Raw genomic sequence first — 21439 nt, 5'->3', positions numbered from 1 at the left:
AGAAACACATACGAAGTAACTAACCTCACACTCTCCACGCACACACACATTGTGAGGGTCTTTGTACGAGCAGCGTGTGCCATCCAGGACCAGTTTCTCCATGAGGACCACATCTCTGGTTTCCTTTGATTGGCAATACAGGTGGCAGCGTTTTTTAGCTAAGAAGCAAGCAAAATTTCACATTAAACAGTACAATTACTTCAATAAGATGTTCCAGTTTATCCTGCGTATGTAGCCTAAACCAATAAATGTTCACCCTGTTCGCAATTTAAATTAACTAAACCATAATTCTTCTTTTTTTGACAGGAAAGGATGCAGGTACGAAGATATGCTTAAGATCTAAATGAAAAAAGAATGCTTCAATTGACTTATATTTCATTTGAAAATTAACAAATAAATTGTGAAAAATTTAAGTCGTACAGCATTTGAAATTGACCGTGCTGTTCTGAAGCCCCTTAACAACTCTTATTAAATGGGAAAAGCAGTTTTTAACACCTTAAGTGAAAAAAGCAACTGTATTTGATTCATGGTAAATGATGGCTGAATAAGAAGGGCTTAGTGAAGACCCATGGCTTAACATTGTCCCTGCTTAAAAGATAAAGAAGGGCAAAGAAAGCTATATTTAAATATTTTTTAGTGGCCCCAGTAAGAAGTATTGTAAAAAAAAAAAAAAAACATTAATAGAAATCAAACACTGTGGAAAAGCTTGAAGAGTATGGTGGAAGGAAAGAAGAAAGAATGTGTTTGATGCATGTGGAAACATCTAAAAGCATATAGTCTAATGGAACCCCAGACAACATGGATGCGGACCAAGGAGCACAGTGCTTCTCAGACGGAGCGACACAAAAGACTTAGATTAAGACAACTTTTAATGTCAATTTGTATACACTGTGTGTACAAGACCAACTTTTGTTTAGTAGAGCTTTTCAGACCGTAAATGAAAATTTTCATTCCATAAAATGCAGCAGTGATTAAATGTAAACATGGTGCAAAAAAACGCATTGATATGGAAGTTCAGAGCATTAATATATATGGTGCAGATATGCCGTATTTTTGGTTTGGTGTTCTCAGTGTGATACAGAGCCTGTGACACGATTTGGAGTTTTTTTTTCCAATAGTTTAGCAGTCTGATGGTGTTGGGGAAGAAGCTGTTTCAGAATCTCCTGGACCTGCATTGAATGCTGCGGAGTCTCTTCCCAGAGGGCAGCAGGGAGAACAGTCCATGGTGGGGGTGTGAGGGGTCTCTGATGATGTTACGAGCTCGGGACACACAGTTGTGGTATGAAATGTCTTTTCATGGAGGGGAAAGGAGCCCCGATGATCCTCTCTGCTGTTCTCACCACTCTTCTTGGTTTCTTCCAGTCTGCAGCACTGCAGCCTCCACACCACACAGTGAGACAGCTGGTCAGAACGCTCTCTATGGTGCTTCTGTAGAAGGTCATGATGAAGGGTGGGGGCAGGTAGGCTCTCCTAATCCCGTGCAGGAAGTACATGTGCTTTTTTTGTACCCTTTTGAATAGTGATGTGGTGTTTAAGGTCCAGGTGAGGTTGTCTGTGATGGGCATCCCCAGGAATTTGATGCTGATGACCACCTTTACAGCTGAGCTGTTGATAAGCAGTGGGCGTGGTTAGGATGATTCTCCCTGAAGCCAAGAATGATCTCCTTCGTCTTCTCCACATTCAGGATCAGGCTGATATCTTTGCACCATTCCACCAGCTGCTCTACCTCCTCTCTGTATTCCAGGTCGTTGTCGTCTCTGATGAGGCCCACCCCCGTGGTGTTGTCTGCAAACTTCATGATGTGATTGGTGGTGAACCTGGGGACGCAGTCGTGTGTCATCAGAGTGAACAGCTGGGGCTGAGGACGCAGCACTGAGGGGAGTGTGTGCTTAGGATGATGATATCAGAGGATTTCTGTCCAACCCAGACTGACTGAAGTCCTCTTAGGTCACATCTTTGCAAAGCAGAATGTCATGGTTTTCTATTTTTTGATGAGATGAAATTAAAATCTGCCAATAAACCTCCCAAAGATACAATTTCCCAAATCAAACACAGTGGTGAGAACTTAATGATTATAGGATTTGATCAGGTAATTGGCGAAAAAACCTGCAAATCAAATTAATGGGATGATAAAGGGAAGATTATCAACAATAAAATCAGGCAGTCTGCAGAGGAATTGGGTAAATTACGAGGCCACAGTACATCATAAGCCAAAACACAAATTTAACGTAGTGAATAAAATAGAGTGTCGCATCCAGAATCCTGATTTAAATTTCATAAAGAATCTGTAGAGAAAGTTTAAGAGGAATGGCAACGATAATAATGCCTTCCAACCTCAAAACCTGGAGCTCATCACCGTAATGAAAGATACCAGTGAGGACATCTGAGAAGCTTTTTAGTATCAAGGATAACTGTTTGGTACCTGTAACAGCCAATAAATGCTATTCCACTCATAAGGTAGGTAGGAATCGTTTGGGCATTATTATTTAAATTTACAGTCTGGGCAAATCATTTTCTTTCCTAAAATAATACTTTTTCCTCATCTTAGTATCTTCTGGATAATACCTGTCAAATGTCTAGTCAGAAAATGGATAAACATACCTTTAAATCTAAATATCTAAAGAACCTAAATAATTTGGTGCTCATCTGTTTTGAAATAATTCTAATAATCTGAATGAGATCTTAGTGAGTCATCGTTGTAGTGATTCTGATTGTGTCTCTGAGTCACACTACAACTACATGATCCCACAGAGACTAAACCTGGCAGACTATACTAGTGAGAATAAACACTTTTACTTGATCACATGCATGGACACCACCCAGAGATCTTGTCAGTCAGAGGTTTGACTCTCATAAACAGATGGCAGACATGCAACTGATCTACTGCAACCTGCAGTACAGGGAAATCATTTCAAATATCTGTTTAAATATATTTTATTGCAAATAGCAATTTGTGACATCACACAGAAAAGATTATTATGTTATGAGAATTTTCTAGTTTAATTTTGTTCAGAGGTAAAATTATTCCTCATGTTCAAAAATGATTCATTTACAATATACAGGAAGTAAGACACAGAGAGGTAAAACTGATTTTTCTTGAGGATTTAGGTCTGTAGCGTACGGTAAACCATTTTTCCGATATTTTGGGTATCTTTTATGTTGTTATATCACAACTAGGCGCCAGTTTTAAAGTATACCTGGGTTTCAAAAGTCACATTTTAAAAAAACGGCAAAAGTTTCAGCAAAACCGTTCCTGCGGTTTAAACCTGCTTTCAAATAAATCGCATCAGGGAAATGCTAAAGTTGTTAGCAGCTGCAAAATCACCGGTCACGACCACTTCCTCCATGCACCACTGTAGCTGCTGCTGTAGCTCTACAGGTTCAGGTTGTATGATGGGGGAAGTACGGCAGCTCAATAACTCCTCCCCTGTCTGTGTCTCTTCCAGGCAGGGTCTGCTATATGGGAATACTTTGGCTGAAAGTTGGCAGAAGAAGGAAAACGGTGACTTGGAGAATGAAGCTTGCCCTACCAGTGTGTGGACAGTGGGAACAACAGGAGGCACCAGAGCTAATATGATAGCGCAGATAAAGCTTCAACAAGCACGTATTTCAAAAGGTAAATCATCTTGAAATGAACAAGCAACCTTTGGCATCAGGCACTAGTGAAACAAATACCAGTGCTTTATTCTCCTTTGGGCTTGTGTATTTGATTCGTTTTAAGAAAAAGGCAAAAAACAAACAAAAAAAAATCTCTCTGTAGCTGTAGGTGTGCACTGTTTGTACACTTGCTCATACTTGCATTTTCTCATGATTCTTTATAGGTAGTATGATTTATATCTGCTTGAAATCAGATATGCACAGAAATTTCGGCACATCAGTGAGTCTACTCTGGGTCCTCTCCGGATGACTGAGCTCCTCACCCTATCTCTAAGGGAAAGCCCAGACACACCACGAAGAAAACTAATTTCAGCTGCTTGTATTTGGGACCTCGTTCTTTCGGTCATGACCCAAAGCTCATGACCAGAGATGAGTGTAGGAATGTAGATCGACTGGTAAATTGAGAGCTTTGCCTTTTGGCTCAGCTCTCTCTTTACCACACCGGACCGGTAAAGTGACTGCTTCAGAGCAGACGGCGCACCAATCCACCTATTGATCTCTTTCTCCATCTTTCCCAACTTGATTAACAAGATCCCAAGATACTTAAACTCCTCCACCAGGGGCAGTACATCCTCCCTAATCCGGAGAAGGCACCCTACAATAAAAATAATGAGGAAAGCACAACTGAGTTATGTTCCAACCTACAGTATCATCATTTATCATTAGTTGATGATTTTGTTAAGACTCTAGAAGTTAATTGTTAAAGCTTCCTTATATCTTTAATTGCACCTGATTTCCTATTTCTTTTTATTTTACATACTTACCATCCAATTCATTACCACATCAAGTTCCTCTCAGTTATCAAATCACCCACACAGCATATTTTCTTTACTGGTATAACTGTATTCACCAAGTCCTTGTTATTTACTAGTGAATAATTTGGGAAAACCTTAAGTTTGCAAAAAGGGAGTCCTGCACCCTGCATGTCTAGTGCACATTCTCAGTTTTCTAGCTGAGGCCACTAGATTCCTTCCAAAAAGCGTTGATATTTCAAAGTCTCCATCATGTCTTTCACTCAAACAGGCTTCCCATGAAAAGACCTATAGCACCACACATCCTCCTTAATACTTAACATTGGGCATAAGATGCATCTCGACATACTTAACAGTGGGCATAAGGTGCATTTCCACATATTTATTGCATTACCAATAAGGTGCTTTCTAATAAAGCATCGTCCACAGCGTTGACATGTGATCGAACCAGTGCTGTTCACATGCATTCAGTGCAGTCAAAAGGAGACACTGCAGAGGCTGATTCTGTATTTATAGCACCAACATGATACACTATTCATAAATCAGCACGCTCTTTCTCAGTCAGTCAGTTCCTCTCCCAGTAACATTAACACATACTCATTATCATGACATCAAATTTTAGAGCATCAGTAAATAGCATCCTCCGGTTTTCAAGACATGCTATAAGGTTCTTTGGGGGGTGTGGGGAGGGAACAAAAGTGTTAATGAAAGTGTTATGCAAACATTGCAGTAAAGGGGAGGCATGTGATCTCCTCTGTATGAGAACATAGAAAGCTGGAGACAGCAAAAAACAAAGGTTAGCTGAATTCCCAACTAGCTGGCTGCTTAATACCTCGTGTTTCTACTCCCAGAGGTACGACACAGTACAGCTGTTTATACAAGAAAAAAATTGCCAAAAGAAAGAACAACAATAATTTGCAGACACATATTGTACTTAGACATCTGCAGCTGTCCTTCTCACTCTTATCAGGGAGGCCAAAAGATGATGGATCATGGATGGAATTTAGTTTAAGCTTCTTTACTAGAATTTTTCTCTCACAAACATGTACTGATCTGCATGTTCTTACAAGGAGTAAGAATTCAAAATATTTTTCATTTGAGAAATATAATATGGCATTTAGGAAGAATAAGACTGAAGAGAAACAATTTATTGAGCTAATTTATAAAGTAAGTGATTGTGGTGCTTATTGTATAGCTGTATTTTGAGTAGATGATAATTTCACATGTATTAAGATGGAATTGACAAAACAGCATAAAGATAAGCAGGGTCTTAATTTAATTAGAAAACGTTTCTGTATATTAGATGATGTATTTTAGAGTTTTCCCAGATGGCAAATTGTACATGATGAATAATACTTGAAGGATCAGGAAGATTTAAATAGCATTGGCTAATGGGTGAAAGACGCCAATAACTTAATGTGCTAAATTACTGTAAAAGATGCAACATATTTTGAGAGGTGTTGGCATATCTTAAGGCTGGACTCCCATTAACTTGTAGTACCTAAACAATACCGGTCAGGTTCTGTTAAATTAATTACAAATGTCTACTCACGATCTGGGTGTTCATAAGGCAGCCAGTGGTGCTTGTTGCTGTACTCCGAGGCCTGACACTGCTCCTCCCTCGGATCACTGTAGATGTCCTCACACTCATTGGTGTTACACATCTGGAACTGGTAAGGGGTCCCTCTACAGGTACGGCCACCATTGGCTGGACTGGGAAGAACAGCAGCGACAAAAATTGTTTTTTTCTTTCTTTTTTTTGTTTACATTTTTTTTATATTATACTTTAACCCCAAATAATCTATTTATTCACACCCCGTAATGATGGATTGATTGACTAGGCACCTTTTCGCTGTGGGTTTATGCTAATAAAAACTTACTTTATTTTTGCACATCTTTACCAGGTTGGCTAAAAGTTGTGTTGGTCGCTGCAGACACCAAACTGTACAAAAGCGTGTTATACCTGGGATTGTTACAGTTTCTGGTGCGAAATTGCACTCCTCCTCCACAGGTGCGTGAGCACTGGCCAAACTCGCTCCACGAGCCCCAGTTTCCGTCTTGCTTCATGATGTCAGGAGTCAACCAGATGCAGTGACCTTTAAAGCAGTGCTGCAGCAGAACATCAAAGTGTCCTTAAATCAGTAGAACATAGGGTGGAAGAAAGCAGTTTCTGTTAATGTCCATTTTCTTTAAAACGTGTGGTTACCTTTCCATTCCCACACATGGTGCCATCAATGGGGGGCCCTTTCTTGGTCTTGCAGAAGAACGGATTGTCTGGATGACTGCACCACAGCTGCTGGCAGGGGTCGTATGTACGGTACTGTTTGGGAGCACAGAAACTTCTAACAGTCAAAGACATCATGTTACAATTAAAAATGGACTAAAAGGTCAATCAACATGGAAGATTATGGAAAGATTAACACTTAAAACAGGTTGAGATGGGGGTAGAAATACCACAACAGTAGCAAAGACAGTACCATATGAAACAAAATCAACAATTAATCTGCAAAGTGTGAATGGAGTTTACACTTGGACTTACTGAGAAACACACAGCAGTTCATGCAACTGTATTAAGATACAGAGCCCTGCAAAAGTGATCCTTCTTCTGGTTTTACATATACTCACTTTAACACATTTTCACAGGATTTTAGGTGGTAGACAAACACAAAGTAGCACTTGATTGTAAAGTGGAAGGAAAATGACACTAAGCTTTTTTTTAAACAAATAACCCAAAATATATTTATATTAAGCTTTTTTTTTTTGAAACAACTAAATGAAACCCAATGCAACTAAATTCCTTTAGAATTCACCCAATTGTTTACCAGAGCCCAAATTCTTGACATTTAATCCTTATAAATGCAGCTGTTCTCTTAAACCCTCAGAGGTTTCTAAGAGAACACTAACAAAACAGCATCATAGAGACTGAGGGACACAGCAGCCAAGTCAGATATGAAAATGTGATCAAGGATAAAGCAGATTTAGGTGACAGAAAAACACGCTGTCGACATGTCACCAAGCAATATTCAATCCATTATCTACAGACTAAACAGTACAAGCATTTAATCTAAACTGAGAATTAAAGAAAGCAAGAATCACAGCAGTAAAGATCAACAGGTCAGGTTTGAGGTGACAAAAATACTGAGAGGGGAGCTAATAAACATGAACTCAACAGCCATTAATTAAAAATGATTCATTAAAAAGCACAGCAACATTAAGATTGTTGCATTCATTATGCAAACACTGTCTGGAGAAAAACTCTAGACAGTGGCTGCATCATGCTTTGGGCATGCTTTAAATCAGCAGAGACGGGAACCCTTATCGGAGTTGATGAAAAGGTGGATAAAGCTTAATACAGATCAATCCTAGAAGAAAACCTAATATAAGCTTTAAAGCGAGACTGGACTGTAGGTTTGTATCCTAATACAACTACAACAGTATAGTCTAAACAGGTATATAAATGAGTCAGAATCCAAATGGGAATCTGGCACAACTTGAGATCTTCACAAAAGCATACTATCCAATAGGGCTGAAACAATTAATCGGTTTAATCGTGATAAATCGATTATTGAAATAATCGCCAACTAATTTAGTAATTGATTAATCGTAAACTGGAGTGAAGAGAGTCTAAAGCATGCCTTTAGTAGACAGAGCAACTCACCACGAGCAACAATTGTACCAAAACTGTAAAAAAAATAAAAATTTTTGCATCTGATAAAAAAAACAAAATATTTTAGTCTGTCAAGAAGTTCTAGCCAGCACTCCTCAAGTGGAAAAGTTTTAGTTTCACGGGTTTAATTTCGTAAAAATGTCTTCTTTGGGGAACCTTTTGCTATTTGCTTATGAATCGATTAATAGAAAAAAATAATCAACAGATTAATCAATTTGAAAAATAGTTGTTAGTTGCAGTCCTACCATCTAACATGTTTGAGTTTGAGATATATTACATTAAAGAGAATGATAGATCTCTTGGTCTCTGGATGTTCAAAACAAGGAGAATAATGCTCCAAAATGTGCAGCTGTAAGCAGAAAACAATCTGTTTTTTTTATCTATACCTATCCTAATAGTTGTTTTCTAAAAAAAACTCCAAACGTGTATCATTTTCCTTCTGCTTTACACGTTCTTCTTTGTGTGGACCTGTCACATGAAACACACTGCTCTATGTTTTTGTAAAAAAAATCAGTGTAATATGAACTTTTGCAAAGCACTGTAAAGGAGATCAGAGGGCAGAGTGCTTAAAGCCAAAAAAGTGAGATTTCTGGGACTAATAAAATTTCTGCTAGCGTGGATGGAGAAGCAAACTCCCCTCCTGTATGGAAATGAACCAAAGATGCCATCAAACAGACCAGCCTGCCCTCCTCTCTCCTCTCCACAGAACCTCCCACCTACTATGGCACAGTGGGACTTCTACAGGACAGTAGTAGACTTGTAAACATCAGATTAAACCACAGTATGTAATTATCAGCTATGGATAGACTGAAGGATCCTAAAACACAGAAAAAAAGGCCCCTGTTATGGCTGAGCCCTTTTCCCAATGATGGGAAAGACATCTCCACAACCCTTTCCACTTGTTTACAGTCAAAAGATTGCCAATATAATGAGTCTCTTCCTGCCAGAGCTGTGGTGACTTACCACTAGTCTGCAGAGAAGGACTCTGGGTACAGAGCCGCAACTGCCAGGCAAATGAAACGCAAGTCACATGTTGTTTTGAATGAATTGTACTTGCTTTCCCTCAAAGCACAAGCATTTTAGAATCCTGCAGACCAAATCCTAACAAAACCGAGGCACAACGTACTATTAAACAGAAATGGAGGGGCAACATTACAAACACATGACTTGTGGAACAAAAAAAAAAGTGAAAACCTGACAAATTAACACGTCCACACATCCTCCTGGAGATGGATTGGCCTTACCTGCGATCCTGACCGGCCCGCCTTTTGTAGCTGAGGGAAATGAGTTTGACAAGAGAATAGAGGGTAATCTAGCAACGTGTGCAAAGCCCCTGAGCAAGCCCTTAGTCAAGAAACAGCTTTGCCACAGTGGCTTCACAGTCACAGAAAAGATGGTGCTGACTGCAGGGAAGTAAAGGTGCCAGAAAAGATGATGCTGCTTGAAACTTCTCTAGTTATGTTTTTGTCTTTAAAAACCTTTCATGTAAAGGCACTGTGGTATCAAGGCAACCGAGAGGCTTTAATAAGGCATTTCTTTTACTTTGACTAATGCCATGTGAAGGTAATAGCTAACAAAACCAATTACCTGCTTTTAAGCAAGATGTCAATCCCACCAGAGGCCGGGAGAGGAAACAGAGGACATCAGAACAACGTAAATGGCTACGTATGTGTGACTTATTTCAGTCAAATGTAATACACTGCTACAAAACACTCGACTCAGATCAGAAGCTCAACTTTTAGAACTTAAAAAAGCCCACGCTATTTCATCATCCACTTTCAAACTGTCTGTTCAGACAAAGCATTTCACTGTTACTTGTCCTGATAAGCTAAAATAACACTATGCTTTAACTGATGGCATTTACTAAGGAAGGTGCCCTCAGCATGATGATGAAGGGTGTAAGCGCTGGTGAACTACAGGGGTCTCTTACCGCGGTGCACATGGTGTAGCCCACACCAAAGTCAAAGCGGCACTGTTCATTCATGGAGTAGTGCAAACCAGGAAGTTGAGGAAGCGATGGCCAGTTGTGGTCAAATGGGTCGTCCCGGAGACAGTCATAGGAACTGTAGGTAAATAAATACAGTTGTTCTGAGTTTAAAATTTTTTTTTTCTCTAACATTTTTAGCATGTTAACATAAATCTCATATTTTGCAAAAACAGAGATTTTCTTTCCCGATTTTGGTGACTTCTCATTGGGAGAAGATAGTTTGCAGAAATTGTCATGATTATCTTGCAAACCCACCTTTGGTGTATTTATTTATTTTTTTCCCTTCCTTTTTTCTTAATGTTGGAGCTTTAATTAAACGACTGACGGAATAATTGAAACTTGGACATTTCCAAATAAACTGTTTCTCTTAAAAGGCTTTTAATATGTGTGACGCAATGCCCAAAAAGGTAGGAACAAATCGGCAGAGCACAAACTGAGAAAAAAGGAAAGAAACACAATTTTTGTTTTACTGCAAAATATGGAAGCTGGAGTTTGGAAATAACCTGTTGCTCTAAAGAAGTGATTCCCAACTGGGGGTACTCGTAATCCTAGTGGTCCGCAAGTGCATTGCAAGGGGTACATAAAATTATCTTATTTCCTATGTAGTAAAATAAAACAGGGCTGTTCTGCTTTGTGAGGACGAAATTAAAAAATTAAACAAGCTTTCATCAACCAAAAAGTAAGCTTTTTCTTATATTTTTGACATCACCTTCAGCTTTAACACACTTTGACTCAGCTTTGAACAGACTGGACATAGAGAACATCCTGGTATCAGCTGTTTTTCACACTGAGTTATCGGAGCTCATCAAAGCAGCTCTTCATGAAAACAAAGTAAAACTAATTAAGTTAGTCTGACTATAATTTGATTCTGTAATTTGTTCCCAATTCATCAAATTAAAATGTGATTGTAAGAGAGTTACTCAGAGGAGCTCCAGTTTTATAAATTAGGGTTCATAATATGATTTTATTTTGCATTAATTTCGATTCCTTACTAACTTTCAGGCAACATATTAATGTTTTTTTTTTTTTTTTTTTGAAATGGAAAAAATAAAATGCCTAAGAATGAAATGCTCAAAATAAAAGATTAAGTAATATAGTTTTTATTTTGTAATCAGTTATTGCATGTTCCACTTTTGGACAGTCATCAATACTTTTGACTGAGTGGGGTATTCATTGTACGAAACTTTTCACAGAGGGGTACACAAGTCAAAATAGGTTGGGAAACACTGCTCTAAACAACAGATTGAAAGGATCTAAAAATGGTAAAATCCGTGTTTACACTCAGCCTGTTTTCATTACAACCTGGCAGGCCGCATCTGCTTATTTCATAGGGAAAACCACAGCTCATTTTTACATCCGTTTGGCTCTGTGCTGGCTTTTATTATGCATGTTTTCCAATAGGCTGCATGCTTGAAGTATGCACATGGCTACCTATACATATATGCTACTAAACTAAACCCGTTTGGAAACTAAACTGTGTTTTTTCAGGATGAACAACATAACATGGTTAAGCTTTTTTCAGTAGCAGAAATGGGAAGAATATAAGAATAATCTGAAATCTACTGTAAAATAAAAGAAAACACAGCAGGAAACCTTATAGGATTGAAATCTACAGGAATACTTTGTTTTTTCTGGGGCAATTTAATTTGCTGAATTTAATTTGAATCTATTTCAATTCAGCAAATCTAGTAGTGATTAATTATTTAATATTTAATGAACCATTTCATTTCACACAGTTCCTGAGCTTATATTACTTTGAAGGGGTTATATATCTATAAAAAAAACATCTAAAAAAAATAGCAGCTACATGCAAAAAACAACAACATTTGGCCGTCCAAAGGTCATTTAAATATATTCCAGCATGTATTGATATGTTCCAGTGTGTATTTCTCACTGAAGGAAGCGTCCCAGCTCCTGCATGCTACATCTAGACCACTGAAATTTGTGGAAGGCAGCTTGCACCAGAGGAGCCATGATGCTGCCCATGGGCACCTCATCTCCGCAGCGGTTTCCCTGACCGTCATGCTCCATTCCAAGCCTATATACAAAGAGAGAGAAAGGAAAGGTAGGAAGTTGCCGGAAGTTAATGGAAAGGACGAAGACCACAAGGTACAAAATGGTAATGTGTGGGAGGAGAAGATCAAGGAGCAACAAGGAGGTACAGCAGGATTCAAATATTAGATCCTCACCACTTGAACAGAACTGTGTGGAATTAGTGTGAGACTAATTTGCTGTTTAATCACATTCTTATCTTTAACACTTACACATGCCCGGTTTCATGAGCCACAACAAAGGCTGAAGAAAACCCATCCTCGTGGTTCAGAGTACAGCTTCTCACAGGATGGCACATCCCCGTCACTGGAGCATAACCTGGAGAATCAGATGAAGAAAAGTTATATTAGATCTACTGACATACTGCTGCAAAAACCGCTAAAATTACAGACACAATGATAAAATGCTATTTCTCTTTTGGTTAATGCTCATTTAAGTGAGCATTCTATGACTTATTTTTCTTTTAAGCGTGTGGTCAAGCAGATTTGGTTCATCAAATAAAAATAATCAAATAAAAATATGCATTTTTTTGCTTCAATAATGTACAGAACAGCTGTACCTATGGTTGTGTACATATGGTTACATAAAAGGTAGAATAGAAGCGTAACTTTAAACAATAATGTTTATTTGATAAATCCTAACTCCAACATCTCGACTTCCCTCTTTGCAAATGCCAATCTTCAGTTTCCTGTGTGTCCCCTGCACTCCCTTTAAATGTGGAGCTGGGGCTGACTCTTCTCTGTATATTGATTTTCTGCTGCTGAAGGCTGTGCCCAAGGGCAGCTGAAGGGCTTCTGGCTAGCTAGGCCACAGGCTTTAGAGGCCTCTCCCCTGGGCCCGACTGTTAGCTTGTGCTCTTTTGCACAGAAAACCATCAACCACAGAATCCACAGTGCACCTTGCAAACTATAAGAGACAAAGAAAGGAAGGAGACTTCTCTGGGTCTCTATGATCTTTTTAGAGCTGTGAGCATTCATCAACAATATGTATGTGCAAGAATATTGAACATCTTCGTCATGTCCTTTAATACCCTGCATGCCCGTTGGGCCGAACTCTTGGCGTGTGAGGAAAATGGCGTGATCGTGATACTCCGCATCCCCTGTGTCTTGTTTCTGCTGCAGAAAGGCCCAGCGACACACATTCTCCAGACTCTGAGACGGGTTCCCAAGTTCAATCAGGCTCATAGACTGAAACCAACACAAAACAACAGAGAATGTTTTAAATGCGAGGACATCCCAAATTCAGTTTATTTACAACGCACCAATCAACCCTGTAGGGGGCAGTGTCACCGTGTTGTGTTTTAATGCTCTGGCAAAGTGCTGAGCTATCTGCTACACATCATCACACACAGAAACACATGTACAGCCTAAAAGAGGTTTACAAAAACAATCTGTGAATGAGTTTAACAAAATATCTCTTTATAATTAAATAAATAATAACCTAAACACATGGACACATTTACAGCTGTATTTCCTGTAGTTTGTCTATACAAAAAACATCCTAACTTGGATATTGTCTTAATTTATAAGCTCTTATTCTGTTATTAAAATCTTTCTGTCAGTCTCTTGCCTTGCCTCCGTTTCTCTGTTTGATCACATGCCTAAAGTGCAGCTGCTTCGCAAAAGGTATGCAGTTTGAGCGAGACATATGGGTTGCCTCTGCACACTTGATGGAGTGTTAAGTATGCACTTGGCTCAATCCTCATTTAGACAGTACAGACTGTACACGTTCACATTTCCAAGTTGCTTATATGTATTTAAGTGCATGCTTTCATGATCCCACAAATGTGTTTTTGCAATGGTGCATCGGGTGTAAATGTGGCACAGTGACTGTGTGTGTGAGTAAAATGTGGGTGTGTGAGTATGGCTGCGTTCAGGGTCACACAGTCAATCTGCAGGCTGTCTGGGTGCAGCTCTGTTGCTGTGGTAATTGGGAATGATGGACAGCCAAAGCTTTGGCTGAAGCTACACAAGAGGCTGGCCCTGAATGGTCAATGTAATGAATGTGAGCATACGTGCAGTTCCTGTCTTCTATTGAGCAGCAGAAGAACATCAGAGAACACCTAGCTACTGATAAAATAGCATTTTTTATTCACTGTGGTAATCCCTTCATTCCCGTTATTCAATTGCACTGAGGAGGACAGGGATGCTGGCCCTATTGCCCTTACCCTTTATGAATGAGGGACCGTTATCATTGATTATTCACCTTTGTCTAGACTACAGATGATTCTGAGCAGCAATCTTTGAGGAAGAACAGTGATTGCGTAACAGGCAGAGTTTCTAGGTGCTTTGGTGCTGAACTGTGAAGGCGTGCGACTTGGAAAAACTCCCCTGAGATACAGCATGCTTTTAGTTCCTCTTTTGCTCAGCTCACTGGAATAACAAGCTCTGGCCATTGGTGTGTTCTAATGTCTGGATGCATGTATTTTATATTTGTTTATGAATTTGTTTTAGGGAAGTGTATAAAAATACAACCAGTTGTGAGTCCAAATATAGTTGTGCTAATGAATAATACTTCAGAAACAAATACTTAGTTGCTTTTTCAGCAGGAGTTTGAGTCCTGTCAGGTCTCACCTTGCCATAGCCCAGCATGATTATCCGCACCAGCACAACATTGATTTTTGCTCCCAAGGAATCGTCATGGTAGATCTCGTTCACCTAAAGCCACAAAGACAACCACAAAAGCAAAATCAAATTTAAATAAGATGCACAAATACCTTTAAACGCCGTAAAATTATTTTTGTGGTTAAAATAAAAAAAAAAAAAATTACAAAAAAACGACTTTAACCAGAATTAGATTATTTTAGTCAGATTGAGCTTTGCAGTAACAAACAGTCCATCAAAGTTAAGTTCAATCTGAAAAACTCACACAGAAAGAAAAGATAATTAGAAGAATTTTATTGATATGATAGTATAGTCTTTGGTGCTCAGACCTCGGCAGGAACATTAATGCTGAATTATGCTTTAACATGCATAAGTAGATGATGTTCCTCCCTGGCCTGAAACTGGTGGTGGTTTAGTCCAAGTTGGTTAACGAGGTGATCTGCTTGAGCTGTATTGTGGGACCAGGAGACTGTGGGAGCTGACACCAGGACTTCACTCAGAGACTCAGGATGTAGAGGTCCTGCTTGGTGATGCAGATACCATGAACTGTCCATGATGAGCAAGCATGAAGCGACAGTGGAGAGGAAAAACTCCCCTTTGGGAAGAAACCTCCGGCAGAACCGGGCTCAACATGGTGGTCTTCTGCCGGACCAATGCAATGAGACGAGGGATGCTGACGACTGGGATTAATACTCACTGATGAGGTTGAGGTAGAAGTCGTGTCATGGAAGATGACTCAGCTACGATGGCGGAGAAGGGGATGGAGGTGGGTGAATTGGTTGTCTGAATCAAAATCTGACATCATGCGCTTGCTGGATAGCAGGCTGAGACGAGGATTTGAAGGTGCTTTTAAAGTGAAAGCAGGATGCTGATTGGGCTTCGTGGTGGAGTAGTTTGAAGCTGATTGGCTCGTGTCAGAGGCGGATCAGCTTCTGATTGGATGGGGGTAAGCCAGAGTTTCTTCAATTGAACTTCCGCTAGAGCTTCATTATAAGTACATTTTCATTTCTCTTTTCTTGTTTTTGCATTTAGACATAATGCAAGGAATGCTTTTTTTTTTTTAAAATAGCCAATGTTTATTCAAAATCAGTGCATCTTTACAGATGTAGCCATTAAAATTGTCCCACTTTAATTGATGGGCCCTTGGCTGGTCCCCTACAATTCATTTTTAAACATACATTTTTGTACTAAAATATTTTTTCTGTCATGATTTGGGGACATTAAGATCTAAAGAGAAGCGAGATTTGCTGGTCAGACCCTACAATTCAGTGAAAGGGTGGAGTCAGAGTAAAAACAATGCGCACCCTGGACAAGGTCAGTGGCTGGAAGTTTGAGGGGATTTTGCTGGGAGTAGCAGGGAAGTGGGCTGCCGTTCGGCTGGCGTTTGACTGGGAAGGGCCATTTTGAATGAGTAGGACTGTAAATAATTTCATAATATTAAATCCTTTTAGGTAATATACTGCTTTAAAAAAATGGAGTTTGAAGATTGAAGGAGCTTTTTTATTGTGAATATAGTGTTGTGATGGAACACACATAAAGATGTCTTACTTTTTAATTGCACCTTTCATAATGAAATTCAAACGATTTTTTTCCAGTACAAAAACCTGAAAACTGTTGTGTATATATTAAGTTAGCATATTTTACTATCCTAAATAAAATCAAGTGCAACCAAATGACATGAAAAGTCCTGTATTCAGAAAATATCCCAACTTTGAATAATTACCAAAGCTTCATATATGTTCTCTTGAGACCTTAGATCTTAAAAATATTTGCAACGGCTGGGATCCCGGCTATGGAATTGCTGGGATCCCATTTATTAATCACAACGGATTACGTTGTACATTTCAAAGAACATACAGTATTAAATATCAAAACTATGTGAAACTTAGTAATAATGGGAAAAATCACCTAAAAAAACTAAAGAATACAGTAAAACTGAAAACTTACCAAGACACGACTTTCCACCTAAACTGACAGGCTAGGCAATAAGCGTGTTAAACAGAGAAGCAGACAAAAGGCTTGTGGTGACTCTGGAGGAGCTGCACAGATTCTAATGACAATTTGCTTGCTTTGATAGAGTGATAAAAACAAACATGGTCAAATGAAGCTTTAAGAATTCCTGTTGAAATTTACAACACATCATTTAGGGCTGTGAAAGTGAGAGCTGGGTTCTGATGGGATCTAAACTTTCTCAACTTTTTGGTAAATATACTAGAAAATTCTCCAAGTGAAACATTGTGGTGGAGGCATTATGCTGCAGGATTGAATTTCTTCAATGTGGAAAGAGAAGTTGGTCAGAGCTGACAAGGAGAAATATCAAATTCTACAAACTGCAAGCAAACATATGGTAGAAAACCTGTCAAAAGCACAAAATTATTCTGAAATTGATGGAAATGCATCTTAGTAGATCAATAACCCTAAGCACAAAACTATTGGACTAGTGAATCATTTTAAATTGATTTCCATCTAAAATAAATCTATAAATGCTGTTTTCCAACTTTTTCACAAGAAAACTCTACAAGAAAGAAGTAAGTACCCCCACTCAAACAAATCTGTTATCTAGGCCTAACAAATGTAAGAGGGGAAGGAAAGAAAAGGATTTAGGCAAGTGTAAGGAAATTTGGGTTCCCAAGAGCATGGATATACAGGAGATGAAGAAGATGCAAAGGATGGAAAGCGCCTAATGCAAGGAAACAAGGTAATGTGTAACAGGGGAGACGCAGAGAGCACTCTTCTAACACACACACTCTGACACACACAGACGCAAAGCCAAAGAGAGAGAGGGAAAATTGGCACTAAAGTCGAGGCCTGCTGTCCTCAGTGGCTGTGTTTGGTGCTTAATGAGGCAAAGGGATGTAAAAACAGACAGCCATAATGAGATGGCTGATGGACATGCTGCAGAGATACACACATACACACACACAAATGGTGCCCACAGAGAGGTGCAGAGATAAGGAGAAGCACTGCAGAGACATGGAGCAAGAGACAGGTATGAGGGGAAGCTGAGGAATGCTTCGAACAGAGACCAGCAGGCAGAGCAGCAGAGGGGGAAAAAAAGCTGAATGCAGAGGGAAAAAGAAACATGCAGAGAAGAGCTTAACAAGCACTGTTGAGTTCTTAGAAAGCAAATATATCCTTAAGTAGCAAAGAAACAATTTTTGTTGAAAGAAGCGAAAAAAAACAAAAAACTCAGAGCAGGATTTTCCCTCTTACTATTTACAAAAAAAGCTGTCAAGCATATCTGTAATGACATAACAGCAAAAACAGCTATTTGTCATCAGTGACCAAAAAAATTATTCACTTATTTATATCTGCAGGTTTCCACAAGAAAGCTAAAAGAACTTTTTTATTGCCCGGGGCTTATTCTTGTCATTGAGCTGGCTTATTAGGACCTGTCTGACTCGTTGGAGGTACAATATTTGGCCGCAGCCGCTTTCCTTGTCAACTCTTCGAGGTTGGCATTTGCTTGTGGGATTCTTAGGTACTTGTAACTGTCCTCAATGTCTGCTATTGATCCTTCTGGGAGTGAGACCCCCTCTTTGTGGACTACCTTCTCTCTCTTAGTCACCATCCGACCATGCTTCTCTAGTCCACATAACATCCCGATGTCTGTGCTGAAGATCCAGGTGTTATGGATCAGTGAGTCGATGTCTCACTCATTCTTATCGTACAGCTTGATGTCATCCATGTAGCGGAGGTGACTGATGGCGGCCTCGTTCCTGAGTCGGTATCCGTAGCCAGTCTTGTGGATTATTTGGCTGAGGGAGTTCAGGCCTATGCAGAACAGCATTGGGGACAGCTCATCTGCTTGGTATACGCCACATTTGATGGAGACTTGTGCAAGTGTCTTGCCATTGGCTTAAAGGGTAGTTTTCCACAATGAAGGCTCTTAGGGTCCTGTTGATGTTGTATAGCTTCAGGCATTCAATGATCCAAGTATGTGGCATTGAGTCAAAGGGTTTCTTGTCGTCCATCCAGGCTGTGCTCAGCTTAGTGTTTTGGGTTCTGCAGTCTCGACTGACTGCCATTCTGAGTCGTCGCTTATTCTGAGCTGTGCTCATGTATTGATCTTTGTGCCCTGACATGAGCTTCCATGTGGAGAGGCAGGTTATTGGTCGATACTTGGATGGAACTGTACCCTTTAAGGGATCCTTCAGGATCAGGATTGTGTGTCCCTTGGTTAGTCATTCAGGTTGATTCCCATCTCTCAGCAGCTGGTTCATTTGTACTGCCAAGCGTTCATGGAGTGTGGTGAGTTTCTCAAGACAATAGGCTTGTATCAAATCTGGGCCTGGTGCTGTCCAGTTCTTCATACCTGAGACTCTTTCTTGGATGTCTGCCACTGTGATGGTGACTGGATTCTGCTCAGGGAGTTTGCTGAAGTCCTCTCTCAGAGTCACCAAAAACTGTACATCACGGTGTGCTGCCTCCTTCTCCCATATGGCTTTCCAGTGCTGTTCTGCTATTGCTTTTGCCTTGCCACTGAGCGTAAACTTTTGCTGGTTGAGTTGTGAACAGCAAGTTTACCCGACTGGCTTCATTTTACATATACATATATATACACATATATATATATATATATATATATATATATATATATATAGGGCCACACATTTGTCTGTCACACAGCCAACACACGGTTCTAAGATCTGGCATAGCTATTCTAGTTTGGAAAGTAAAAAACCTGTATCACTCACATTGTCATAGTGATCAGAAGGATTACAATTTGCCCTCTGATTTAATTTTTTCATACATCTTTTTTCTTCATTTAGCTTCATATAACAATTCTACGGGAGAAAACAAAAAAACAAAGCAAATACAGACTACTAAAAGGTTGGTATGCCAAAAAGGAGAAAAAAAAATTATAAAAATAACATATTGAACTGTTCAACTTGTCAGAACATATTATGTTTAAACTGCTTTTTGGTTTTCTAGTTCCTTCCTTGTGATGTTTTGTTTAAGTTTTTTATGTGCTCAGAATTAAATCGGGTCTTCCCGAAACAGCTGATTGGCTGCTTGGTGAAACGTTTTCTAGTATTTAGATCAATCCTGAAAGCTTGCCTGCCCCGGAGCAGGTTTGCCGTTCATAGTATGTTACCATGGTGACTAGCCTTGCTGAAAAGGAATCCAGCTTCATGGTACCGGAAAGTCAGGGTTAAATCTGAAGATGTCTCACTAACCCAGTAATCCTGCTTTGTGGTACAGGCCTCTGAAATCATGAACACCTCCCCCAAATAGGATTAAAGATTTGGTGGAAAGCTCTGATACAAAATTTTATGTGGCTAGGAGCTGCTTTATGTTGCATGATTAAAAATTATGCTTAGGGTAATTATTAGGTCAGGTTGGTACAGTATGAATTACAACCCTAAAGGTGCTTGACACACCTATGCTTGTCCCCAGCCGAGAGGTTCCCTGTTAGAAGTCGGAATTTTCTATAGAATATAAAACTGCTCAGAATGGACATGGCATCTCACACAATGATAGCTAAGATGCTCTGCATCCCCGTCTGAGCCTGTACAGGATAAAGTGGTTATAGTGAAAGCATGGAATAAATATTTCATTGAGTGTCTTGTTTGGGTTTATCTGAGGTTTTTATTCTGTATTTTGATTGCCATGTGCAACTGGGCTTAGCAAGGACAAGGACTCTTAAGTGTGATCTGCAGCAAAGTTAGCTCTCAGTAAAGCAGTAAAACAGAATAAGAGTCGTATGGGCCTTGTAAACAAGTTGCAGTGAAGACTACATATGCTTTTATGGTGTTTACCCACTTTACTACTGCCCCAGCATTAGACCTGTTCCTCCTAAAGTGATTACAATATAGAAGGCCATTATAATCACACTCCTATATTCTCTGCCTTTATACTTAGTGTTCAGCTCAGTGTTTACTCACATTCTACAGGGTTTAAGTGCCGAACACAGTAAATTATATCCATCTTCTGCCGCTTATCTGTCAGAGTCACAGGAGCCTGGTGCAGATCTCCAGCAGTTTGTGGGTAAAAGGCTAGGTGAACCCTGGAAAGGTAGGCAGTCTTTACAGGGTAACACATAGACATTCACCCATTCACACACACTCACTCTCATCATGCGATATGTAGTGAAGACCATGTCTTGACTCTGATTGATTTCCATTGATTTTCTGTCACTTTCAACCCTTTCTATGCCCTAACCCTAAAAATCCATCCAAACCTAATCATTTTGGGTGCATACCTCACCCTAACCCTAACCCAATGCATACTTTAGCCCTAACCCTAACCGTTAGCTAAATAGCTTGTGAGGAATGGCTTAAATGTCCTCACTGTAAAAACGTCCTCTCTCCAAAGATATAAAACTGAAACTGGTCATCACTCTTATTGCAAAACTAAATTGAATTCACACCTCAGTTTAACTCTAAACCTAACCCAAACTCAAATAGCAGAACTTTACCATATGTTGACCGGTTGATTGTCTCCATATGTACCTGTAAGTCCCAGGATGTAGGACATTTTACAAAATACTTCCACCACATTGAAGGTAAAAAAAAAATACACCTAAGAAAAGTTTAACATGACCTAACAGTCATGTTTTTGAACTGTGGGAGGAAGAGGAAATACCTAAAGAGAACCTGTGCATGCAAGAGGAGAACCCTTGGCTGGAAAATCAAACCTTAGACTGATTTCATGGCAAAAATGCTACAAACTACCCCAATGTGGAGTCTGCATATATATATATATATATATATATATA

The 21439-nt window shown here is 39.5% G+C and overlaps 1 protein-coding gene across 1 annotated transcript in view; it reads right to left on the bottom strand.

Moving 5' to 3' along the window:
• Positions 1–21439, bottom strand: part of LOC107102010 (A disintegrin and metalloproteinase with thrombospondin motifs 2-like) — a 171963-nt gene that overhangs the window by 6245 nt on the left and 144279 nt on the right. Inside the window, exons 5-14 of the mRNA XM_015401145.1 lie at positions 14689–14772; positions 13146–13302; positions 12328–12433; positions 11958–12101; positions 10007–10139; positions 9321–9350; positions 6616–6729; positions 6373–6518; positions 5962–6122; positions 25–158 (exon numbers count right to left, since the gene is read on the bottom strand). Of these exons, the coding sequence (XP_015256631.1) occupies positions 25–158; positions 5962–6122; positions 6373–6518; positions 6616–6729; positions 9321–9350; positions 10007–10139; positions 11958–12101; positions 12328–12433; positions 13146–13302; positions 14689–14772 (1209 nt within the window). The remainder of the gene's footprint in view (positions 1–24; positions 159–5961; positions 6123–6372; positions 6519–6615; positions 6730–9320; positions 9351–10006; positions 10140–11957; positions 12102–12327; positions 12434–13145; positions 13303–14688; positions 14773–21439) is intronic.

The sequence above is a fragment of the Cyprinodon variegatus genome, unplaced genomic scaffold, assembly GCF_000732505.1.
Source record: "Cyprinodon variegatus isolate N-32 unplaced genomic scaffold, C_variegatus-1.0 Scaffold31, whole genome shotgun sequence".
NCBI lineage: Eukaryota > Metazoa > Chordata > Actinopteri > Cyprinodontiformes > Cyprinodontidae > Cyprinodon > Cyprinodon variegatus.
Note: the sequence above shows the minus strand (reverse complement) of the source record. Positions and strands in the feature narration are given on the sequence as shown.